This window comes from Scomber scombrus, chromosome 14 (assembly GCF_963691925.1).
Source record: "Scomber scombrus chromosome 14, fScoSco1.1, whole genome shotgun sequence".
In the NCBI taxonomy this organism is placed as follows: Eukaryota; Metazoa; Chordata; class Actinopteri; order Scombriformes; family Scombridae; genus Scomber; species Scomber scombrus.
This window is the reverse complement of record NC_084983.1, coordinates 24,013,945-24,025,976: the sequence shown is the minus strand read 5'-3', so window position 1 is coordinate 24,025,976 and position 12,032 is coordinate 24,013,945. Positions and strand designations below refer to the sequence as shown.

General features: G+C 39.5%; 1 protein-coding gene across 1 annotated transcript in view; it reads right to left on the bottom strand.

Annotated features, from left to right (window-relative positions):
• LOC133993746 (gamma-aminobutyric acid receptor subunit beta-2-like) overlaps positions 1-11,035 on the bottom strand; it is a 56,852-nt gene extending 45,817 nt beyond the window's left edge. The window contains exons 1-3 of the mRNA XM_062432793.1: positions 10,953-11,035; positions 10,707-10,804; positions 9,983-10,050 (exon numbers count right to left, since the gene is read on the bottom strand). Of these exons, the coding sequence (XP_062288777.1) occupies positions 9,983-10,050; positions 10,707-10,804; positions 10,953-11,035 (249 nt within the window). The remainder of the gene's footprint in view (positions 1-9,982; positions 10,051-10,706; positions 10,805-10,952) is intronic.
• Positions 11,036-12,032: the final 997 nt, after the last annotated feature.

Below are 12,032 nucleotides of genomic sequence, written 5' to 3'. Positions count from 1 at the left end.
TTAACAACGATCTAGGCAATACATCTGACTGCATGTGTGTGTGTGTGTGTGTGTGTGTGTGTGTGTGTGTGTGTGTGTGTGTGTGTGTGTGTGTGTGTGTGTGTGTGTGTGTGTGTGTGTGTGTGTGTGTGTGTGTGACTTGAGTCAATGCAACTGGCCCCTTGATTTGTGTGGTTATGGTTGGGTCTCCAGGAAATTAAGTAAGATTATGTTCATACCCCAAAAGTGAATTAAATAAACCTGTGTTTGTGTGTTTGCATGTATGCTCATGACATGTGTACACTACGTCAGTCAATATGTCAATGTTAGATAATGTAAAATATGCTTTAAAAAACCTAATATGGTGCTGTTTTAGAGAGCGTGTTTTGCATAAGAGAGCCAAGAAAAAGGCTTTTTTTACAGAGACGGGGTGAGCATACACCCACGCTGTAGCTGAATTTTTAGTTTTAATACAGTTGTTTTTCCCACATTGTCTGCATACATTGTATTTATACAGTTACAGGGAATAATCCACATGAGGGCTAAATTAAGCAATGTTCATAGTAATCCATCCAATAGTTGTGGAGATATTTAGCTTGGAACCAAAACAGGTCTGTACCAAATTCTGTGCAAAGCCATCGTACTGATGTGAATACATTTCACTGAATAAGTAATAATCTTGACCTCCCGGAAGGTCTAGTTAAAAGTTGGAGGACCATACATTAAATAATGTAGCAAAGCTGTAAACTATGCTAGAGCATTAATGAAAAGTAAACTTAAAGATTTCACAGAATAAAGCCAGAGAGTTTGGTTGGCTTCAGGTATGTGTTGTACAGACTACTGATGAGATTTTTAAGAGATACCTACAGAAAGAACAGAAATAATGGCATCAGTCACCATTTACCAAGACATCTTTGTACACACAGCTTATGAGATTTTGACTGCACAAAAACCTGTGGTAATCTTGTCATGGCGACAGCTGCTCCGTCTACCTCTCCTCCCTCCGCTGCCTCTGCTTCTTGTCAGTATTCCATGTTATGAATATTAGCCAACCCTGTTGTTTAAGATATGCCATTCTTTGCCTACCCACCAGCTATTGCTACTGAGTTCCTGGGCTAGAAAGCTAGAAATACTGCTTCGATCAAAAAGTCAAGTTGCAGTTTATGTCCATGTCTGTCCAGACTCATAAACTATTAGTAGTGAATTTAATAAAAAAGTATTAAATGTATTTTGTGGTGAAACGGAAGTAATTGACATGTATGAATCCAGTAAATAATTATGCCCTGGCTCTTCCCAATCATCAAGATCGTTTTCTAAACGTCTCTCTCGATACTGGTACACTACAAGAATGTCATCCTAAAACAATATGTTTTTAAATGCCTTTAAAATGTTGACAAAGATGTTAATAGTCTGATGTCTATAGGAAGTCATTCCAGAGTTTGGGGACCCTGACAGCAAAAGCCTGATCCCCTCTAGTCACAAAATTAGATCTGGGAACAATGACTGACTGATTATATGATCTAAATGTTTATGTTCAATAAAGCTGATTCTGATAGAACAAAGTTATAGCCATGACAGATAATTCTTCAGATATGGATGACAAAGGATCTATGCAATCATCACTGTTGGACATTTAAAATTAATGTCACCAATTCAGTATCTAACCACATGTGAAGTATGATCACAAACTCACCTTCTGTTCCTGACTTGTGGTGTTGAATAATGGGTACAAAAAATGTTTTTGCAGAACATTATGTTGTCACAGTGAAGTTGGAGATAAAATGTCATCACTTAATCATTTTATAATATCAGACATTTGTATGAAACTTTGTCATATCAAGAATGTGTTTTATGAGGTCACAGTGAGTGTGATCTTTGACCACCAAATTCGAAATCAGTTCATCCGGGAATCCAAACAGACATTTGTGACAAATTTAAAGACATTTCCTCAAGATATTTCTAGAATATTAAGTTTTTGAGAATGGGCACAACATTGCCGTTTTTCTACACATTATTTGTAATTCAGACCAGAAACCTGCTGCTCACACCAGAAGTGCATTTCTCCACACAAGTCAAAAAGAAATTCTGCTCTTCTGTCCTTTTTTTAATCACATGTAAAGCTGATCTCCAATCAATACAATAAATATTCACTTAAATTACAAAATCTTGAAACACCCGACATTCAGCCACTAAATGTTGCACTCAAACCAAAACAAATGTGTGTGTCATTTACTCAATATGGTTGATTAAAACAGAAAGCAGTCCATCAACTGAAACTCTCAAACTGTCAAACTCTGTCAGGCAGTGCTGGTCAAATATGAATCAAGATTATGTTACTACATTGTCTATTTCTTACTTCAAATGTATTTTAGAAAGATATTTTAATATACTGTTTAATTGTAAATGCCACCTTGGAAACGGATGTGGAGGACGTGTAGGGACACATCTACTAACATGCGTGCTCACATACACGAACATGCACGTGTGTGCATGTGTGGCCAATCAAATCAAGGGACAGAGAAGCGCAGAGGTATGGAACACAGAGATAGTGTGGCATAATTCACTGCTAAAGGTCAGGTCTTTACATAGTTAATAGTTGTTTGCTAACATGTATTGCACCTTTAATAATCAAATCCATCTAATCAATGCAAATGAACAGACCAAGCCACAAGATAACATTCTAACGCTAGCAGGCTAACACATTAATACTATGTGCCATGCTACTGTAACAGCAAACTAAAATATATTTTAATGTTTCATACAGTAAAAACAAATCACAACAAAGATGTAAGCACACAAAAGCACAACTTCTTATTACAGTCAGTGCTCTGCAATGGCAAACAGAGCTGTAGGCTAATCAGTTTGGCATTTGATTGATCTAGGCTAGCCTGTTGCCAACCCATACTTATACAATCTCGGGTTACGATACATACCCAACAGTCGCTTCATTGGCGCAGGGTGTTTTCCTTTGAAAACTGACAGTATGTCCTACACTGTCCCTGTGTCTGACTTCCTTCCCAGCTTGATCTGCTCTGTTCAGCTTGACAGAGTTTCTCACAGCGCGCAGAGAAAATAGACCAGATGCTGAAACTATGGCTGGCTGCAGATCACAAACTGCAGGTCACTAGATTTGCTTATAAAAACTCCACAGAAGTATTATGTTGCCCAAGCTAAAAGCAATGCTTGTTGTTACTTGCACTTATCAGAATTTCAGTGGCAGAGACAGGTGTTCTTCTCATGTGGAGGGAGCTTTAAAATACCATTTTTTTATTGCTTGGTATAGATATAGTATCCTAGTTTTCTTTTTGTTGTTACTGATCCACCACATTTGAGGATTTAAAAAAAAAAAAACTTTCCTTCCTTATTCTTTAAATTTTGATCACCACCATCATCATATATACTGTATATAGTACCAGTCAAAAGTTTGGACACACTTTCTCATTCATTGGAATAGGAAGTTGTGTCCAAACTTTTGACTGGTACTGTACATTATGTTAGTTTTTTCTGCTTATGAGAAAACACCTGAGGTCATCTCGGACTGTCCTACTGGTTGTTCCAAGAGTTATAACAAAACACGATAAAGCAGTGTTCTGTTATGCAACACAGATCTGGAATAACCTTCGAGATTATCTGTATCAAACCCCAACTCTGACCGTTTTTAAGTCCAAACGAAAAACGTTTCTATGTTATATTGCGTACTCCTACTAGTTAAGTAAGAGCATTTGTTGTGTTCATTTATTTATTTTTTAATCAAATTGAGTTGCCTTTCTGTACGAAATGTGCTATACAAATAATGTTGCCTTGCCCTGCCTTGCCTTACTTGTCCATATGCTATGTATTGAACTGGTGACATAAAAATCTTCTTTTCAGTAAACAAACAATCCTCTTAATGTCTGTCCATTTGCTGCATTCAAGTGGCACATGAGTATAATCTAAATCATCTAAATCTAAATCTATGGGGAGGCATATGTAAACCTACCAGCATGAATAATGCAAGTTAGGGCTGGGTTGTTTCAGCAATCTACTCACACAACTCATCCATTCCTCTTTCATTCCATCCACCATCCCTTGTGATTTTCCTCTGCACAAGCTTGCTGTATTTCCTGTGTATGTATGTAATGGATACAGCTCCTGTGTATGTTTCATGTTTTTCTTTTCTTTCTTTCTTCTTCTTTTTTTGTGTTGCTATGCATCAAACCATAATAATTAAAACACTGAAATAGTCAGAAACAAAAGTTATCTAAAACAAATATTAATGATATTATGAGTAAACAGAATGCACCATCCCCAAGACTGTTGCTGTCAGACCTGATATTTGTTCACTGATCTCCAGGTGAGCTGGAGTTAAAGTTACTGCATTGGTAGAGGAGTAATAGAGGAGTTAAAGAGAGTGAATTACACTGGAAGCAGAATTTATTTACAGTACCATAGAAGTTTAAGTAGGCTGCTTAAAGCTGTCTAATCAGTATTTCATTTATTGATTAGCACAACCAATGCTTTTATCTGTGCAATGGACCAAATGACCAAATGTTTCCAACTGCAGCAGGAACCATAAACATACTTGTCTGATATATCATCTATCCTAAGCAGGAATAAAGTCAAATCCTTGCTGCACCCTGTTTGAGTTTCTGTCCATTATGTAACCCAAACTGATACTTTCCTGGAAGCCACATACCAGTTTATGTGCAAAAATTATTGGAGACTACTACGAGATTAAGATTTGTGATTATGTGTATGCACAAGGGACAACAAGAGAACATACATCCTCACTAGAGACATCCTAAGTGTACAACTATGCTGATGTCTGCCCTGTATGCCAGCAGGCTTAATATAGTATACTGTGGATAAGGAATGGACACTTTCACTGCAAGATAGGACTTCTGGTAACTAAACTTTTAATGCAGTAGTTTTGAGTACTTAACCTTTACAGTCCACTCAAGAGTTCTCCAAAGTAAACAGCATTTTATGTATTGATTTTATTTGCAGCCTCTCTTTGCACTATATCCAAACCAACTACAGCTCTCGGATCCATGTTACATTCATATCTTAAACTGTTCTTTTCTATTAAATTCTTTATCAACCAAGATTAATCTAATGCCTTCATAAATTCAGACATTTTAATTTAGTTTGTTTTTATTTATTTCCCCTCGATTGGGATATGTTACAGTATGTGAATCTTCACACATTGCTTTTCACTCTCATTGGTTACCATGCAACCATTATTGAGCAGGAGATAATTTACAGATAATTTGAGTACTGACAAAGACTGCAGTGATCAAGCCCTCTGTAATTTTGTAAAGCCTGGCTTGACAAAAGGGTGAATGTGCAGTGACAAAGTGATCATAGTGTCACTTTATCCTTTCAAGAAAATTAAGTTGCATTCATTATCTCCAACGATTAATTGTGTCATCCATCCATCGATGGGCATCATTAACAGTAGTACAATGATCTTATTAAGGTGATGTTTTCCCCATAATTACCATATCATTATATACTGAACAAACAACCAACATCTCTCTTTAACATCAAACAATATAACAGATACATTGGTACATAGCACAATATGCATTAGTTTCACAAACAAAAATAAATTTGCAGTGGAAAATGAATTATTATATTTTGAAATAGTTTGGCATTAAAATGTATTTTGGTAACATTTCCAGTGCAAAATGTGCATTTTATTTTCATAATTGTCATTAAGTGAATGTATATGATGTTTGGTTTGTGAGTTATTAGAAAGATTTTGCCAGGCATTCTATTGTTGCTATGACATTTGCTATGGACACTGCTATTGCTGGAAACATAAAGTTGCATGTTTATTAAATCATTAACTTTGCATTGTGTAGTTATCTGAGCTGTTATGTTTTATGTTTTAATTTTAGAGCACCCCAGGGATAAACAGAATTTGAAATCCAGAATTTCAAGCTTTGAAATTGGCTGACCAGAGGACCTGTCACCCACAAGTATTGTCCTCACTGTCACCTTGTTAAAACACAAACTTGTTGTTGATAACTCAACAATTTGATAAGTTAATGTTAAAGAAAGAATGAGATTGCAGATAAAAGCAGCCAAAGTTTCTTCCAGAGATTGTCTGGGCTGAGCCTTGAAGATAGGGTGAGGAGTGTAGACTCCGAGGGGAGCTCAGAGTAAAACTGCTACACCTTTGCATCAAAAGGAACCAGCTGAGGTGGTTTGAACATCTGGTCAGAATGCCTCCTGGATGCCTCCCTACGGAGGTGTTTCAGGCATGTCCAACTGGTAGGACACACTGTGGCAGACCCAGAACACACTGGAGTTACAACATATCTCTTTTGGCTTGGATATGCCTTGGGATCCCTGAGGAGGAGCTGGTCTGGTATTCTTACTCAGTCTGATGCCATCATAACCCAATCCTAGATAAGTGGTGGAAAATGAATGGATGGATAATACACGGTCGCCAATAAAGTTGGAATACAATATTTTTTACCTCTTTCCATGAAATGATTGTGACAATGTGATCTATTTTTGATAGATAAAGTGTATATATTCTCAAAATTGTATTGATCAATCTCATTATACCTGGTCAAAGGTGATTATTGATGTGTATACATAGAACATAAAAGAGGAATGTGTCTGAAAACAAAATTATTCCAACTTTATGGGCAACTGTGTATATTCTATAGGCCTAAAGTGCAATTTTGATGCATTTACAGCATACATCCAATCAGTGACATTTTCTGCTGAGCTGTTCAGTGAGGGAGAGGTAGAAATCACTAGGTACTAAAGGGGGGCTCTGAATTTCACAGGCCCTCTCCAACAATCAATAAGCCCCTCTTGACCTTTATGTGCATCAATAATGGTATTTCTGCCTTTTGGAGGAGGATAAGAACTTTAGTTCATACTCAGGCAGGAGTATTTCTTCCCCTGTGAAAACTGTTGGCTTAAGATTCAAGTGCTGAGGACCTCAACCATGAGCAAATATTGAGTCTTAAATGGCAGTGGAAAAAAGGGAAATGCAGGAAGAACCAACCAAAAAAACCAACTAATGCATCCACATGCCTACATATTTTGCATTCTTCCTTTGACTAGGGCATGAATAAAGGCTTGCCAAGCTACGTGCCTTGGGTTGAATGTCCAACATGACATTGGTATTCAGTATACGTGTCCCTCTTTGTATGTTCACTACTGAGTCATGCAGAATGAACCCTCAGCAGCACTAGGTACATGACCTTCCATCCAACACCAGCACTGCTGCTGGCTCTCCACATGGTAACTTGTTAATGTCAGAGTGCTGTCCTATTTATCTCTGCCTCTCTCTCTGTGTCTCTTTCTGTCATAGACACAGAGGTGATACATTTGACCCCCAGGTCTTACACACTCATATCCTATCCCTTTCAACCCCCAGAGGCATAGGACTGTGGCTCTGACACCCCGGAACAAGTGACCTTTTATGGGTATGTAATGAGCACCAGCCACAGCCTCCTCACTACATGTCTGGCTCCTGGCCTAAATGACATGTGATGTAGTTTTCTACATGCTATATGACACTGTAAAGTCAGTTATTGTCGAACAGTTAAAACCTAGTGGCTTGTCTTAACTTGTGAATTTAAGGAAAGTTATGGTGGGGTTTTGGGATGAGGCCTTGCAACAGTCCAGGTTTTTCACTTGGACATCAGAACTGCTTACATGAAAAATACTGGAGAGGACCTAATGTCCTCTAGGCCAGTCACGCTTGAAGGCTTGCATACTTAGTTTGGTGACTCATCTAAAGTGAGCAAGAGCCCTATGCTATTTCTAAATGGGTTTCTGTTCTGTGACATTGGTAACAGAGGGCTAAAACAGATGGTTTAAGACAAACCTCTTTTCATTCCCTTATTTTAATGGCCCCTCTGGTAAAATCAAGTATATACTATGCTATCACCTGTTCACATCTATGCTTTTAATGTGAGGCCTTCAACAGAGAGTAGTGGTGGGTGGCAGAAGAATATACTGTGGATGTTTGACTCTGCCATAATGGCTAATAGGGCAGGCACTGTTTGATACATCCCCTCAGTGACATCTCTCCATTATCTTTGTGCCTTCAATTCTACAAAGAAAGTACACAGGGTGGTTCTATCCCAGCACCAAAATAAGTGGCATACAGAGAGCCAAATGTGGGAGAGGAAATGGAAGAAAGGAAAATGCTTCTTCACCAGCTGCTATCCTGAAAAGTGGTTACATTTATAGGAAAGGGGAGCAGATCAAAGATGCCGAAACCATTACGCGCACATGTGGCCTATTCTTTTCATGAGACTCCAATGGGTCAGGTGGTAATGACTCCCCTTTCACATTAGAGGGTGTTTAGTGGGCCAGACCCGACAAAAGAAAGGGATGATCAAAGAAGCTGTGCGGCACTGGCTTTGTGTATTTGGATTCAGAGGGGCATTATTTGTTTGGGTGTGAGTGTGAATATAACTAAAGCCCAGATGTATTTCTGGGCAAGAGTAGGTGACCCTGGGATGTACTTTTTTTCAGGCCATCCAGAAAAATGTGTAAACCAGAGGAGATAGCGGTAGAGAAAATAACAAAGCACAACAAACTTTGGAGTGTCCTGTTGACTTAGAAGATAAAACATACGTCAGAATATGATATACTTGAATGCCATGGGTAGGATTTTGCCCTTTTCACTGTTGCCATAAAAAAAACAAGTACATCAAACATCAAAAAGAAATTGTGCCGTTTAATTAAAGATTCAAGGCCACTGTGGAGGCCTCTTTAGACCTGCATTGTGTGTGTGTGTGTGTGTGTGTGTGTGTGTGTGTGTGTGTGTGTGTGTGTGTGTGTGTGTGTGTGTGTGTGTGTGTGTGTGTGTGTGTGTGTGTGTGTGTGTGTGTGTGTGTTTGTGTTTGTGTGTGTGTGTGTGTGTGTGTGTGTGTGTGTGTGTGTGTGTGTGTGTGTGTGTGTGTGTGCGTGCGTGTGCGTGCGTGTGTGCGTGTGTGTGTGTGTGTAGGTCTTCTGTGTAAATACATGCAAATAGACATAGCATCATCTGTTTTCTCATCTCATCTCTACTCATCAACGTAGTCTACAGGAGCACAAAGATAACAACATGAGCAACAGCCTTTGGGTGCTGCTGCCGAAAATATTCCAGCGCATAATCATTCCCTGACATCACAACATGACTCATATCACAGCTAACAAGCTAACACCAAAATAACAGCAACAGCAGGACACATCAGCACAGATCAAAAAGGAAGATGCAAATGACAACCTGCCAGCTGCATCAGAGTAGGTCAACCACAGAGAGAGCCAATGTTACAAAAAAAACATAAAGACAATGGGCCTATCACAATCTTATGTAAATTACCATAAATATCCATTTCTGCTCACCCTCTTAACTGTATCATGAGTGTCAAAAGTGACCTTCCATGACGATAAAATGCAGCCTTGTAAACTGAGGTGCAGTTCTCAAATCTTATCACTAGGAGGTGCACTTGTATGAAGCAAAACTTAATCTCCACTTCTAATATCCACAGCTCTCAAGTTCTTTCACTGTCACTATTGCTAGTAAAGCACTTATAAACCAGCTATGACAAACAATCTAAAACATTTTTCATAAAGCAAGTTATTTTCTAGCCATAAATCTTGCCAGGGTTGAGACTTGGGTTTATATAATAAAGCAGATTGGACTTTTATTCCTCGTACATCCTTGATTTTGTGAAGTAACGCTTAGCTGTGTATGTGTTCATAAAAGCAGGAATCAGCTTATGAGACCAACAACAAATATATGTCAATCGATTTCAAAGCCCCAGAGAGGTTAAATCAATACCATCAACCCTCAAACAAAACGATCACTGTGGTTGGGTTTTCAAAACCCACAAGCCGATGCGAGTGATCTGGAGAAACCACACGACCTGCATTAGGGGTTTCCCCGGTGGTTTGGGAGGGTATTCCCCCTGGTAGACTATACGTTTATGCACAGCAGGCAACATTAATCCAAAATGGTCACCCATTGTTAAAACAGAGGTGATAATGGCCTACTTACCATATTGACTTCTGATACCATGTCTATGCTGGCTATGTCTATATTCATTCCCACTCCAACCGGGGCACCTGGGACAGATCAAAACAACGGTAAACAGCAGAAATACAGTACATCAGGTGCAGCCTGTATTCATCATTTATATATATGTTGTTGTTTTTTTCAAGAAACGGTTAATAATGTAGCTGTTGTCAGCCAGATAATAGTTTGCAGTGTTCATTTCGGGTGGGATTAGATGCGCTGAGCTGCGGTGAAAGTGCTGGTAATTCCCCGAAAAGTTGTTGGCATTAAATCATCCAGCTTCTGTTGTACTGAACACCTGAACTGGAACATGCATATAAACAATAATGGGTGCCTATTTGTTGAAATTCCAACAGACATGCGTTGGGAGTTGGCGGACACCTTTCACTGTAGTGATGTTTCATTCAAATGAATGAGATGGTGTCTTTTACATCCACGTTCATCATTGAACCACATCACTCATGTGTTTTTTTCTATTATATCGGTATTGTTGTTTGTTTTTACACATTGCCTCGACTGTAACATATGAATTATCACAGCTGTGGCACCTGCAGAAGCCGAAAAAAGGAGTCTCTCCTTTACTTTTCGAAATTGCAAATCAAACTGAGTTATCGATGATTGTAATCGTAAGTGTAACACTGTACTACTATACAGACTGACAAGGCGCAAACTCGAACAGAGTTGATGATAATAGCAGTTCATTTACCTCCGAAATCTGGCCTCAATCGTATATCATAACCTTTCAACAGTCTATCCACCGTTTCTTTAACCAAAGACATATTGCTAGGGTCATTGACACCGGCACTATGGAAGAAAAAAAGAGAGAGAGGAGCACAGTAGATTTAAACAAGACACATTCTTGGACCACAAAGTGTCCAAGTATTTTCCATGCCGCCTGTAACAGTCACACTTAGTAAAAATGAGTGGAGCATCTTCCGACCCGTTTACTTACCTTTGGGCGCTCACCACGACCACTACGAGGGGGAACAACCAGACGCAAAAACACAGCGTTCTTCTTACTCTAAATACTGCCATACTTTTGTTTTGTCTTTTTTTCTTTTAGTGAAGACAGACGAGGTCCAACTTATTCTTGCCAGTGCAGTAATTCCAATGCCGGGCGCATGCGTATTCCCGACCACAACATCAAGAGGCAGCGCTGCTGCTGGTGATGGTAGTGGCAGAGGTAGTACCCAGCCACGGAGGAAATTTAAACGAGAATCAAGTTACTCGGGGGCACACGGGAATCTCCCGGTGTGACCGTTTTAGAAGCGGCAACTGTGTCAGGAAAGTCGGTAGTTCAAATCCACGGGGAGAAGTGGATTATGTGGGTGGGATTGCCTCTCTCTCCCTTCGCTCAACCATCTAGTTGTCCCTGAGCAAGGCACTTAACCCCGCTGCTCCAGCAGAGCTGCTCCGGGGCTTCAGCTGAAGTCTAGACTGGACAGCTTCCAGCGTAAATGTGTGTAACTTCTTCAGCGTGAAAACTGGAGAGATCTATCAGCTTTACTTTAATTGATTCAAATAGGTTTTCAAGTTGACCACCACCTCAAACTTCCACTTTAGAATTATGTGGACAGCACACGTGAGATAATGAAACCAGTGAAGACAGTGTTTTAATTGATGGGCTATATCTGCATATATTTTCTGCTTATTGAAAAATATTGATCAATACTGTATTGATCAATACAATAGCGCTTGACAGCTCAAGCTCGGGGACCAGACCAGACTCAATTTGTGCGCACTCCTTCAAAAACACATACAAAAAGGACTCTGTTCATAGTGACTATCCATGGTGCTGAATTTAGTGCATTCAGTCAACACTCTCTCTCTGACTCTGTCCATTGTGCTGAATGAGCTCCCCTCTGACCCTATCATTCTCGCTACACACAGAAGGGGGTGCCGTTCTATAAATGTATCCTTGCACCAACAGTTGCTCACGCATCGATCTCCACGCAATCGGGCCTTTGACGAAAATGAGAAGCGTGGCTTTATACTCTGAGAGGCGCGGTGCCAATGCAGTGCCTCGGGGTTG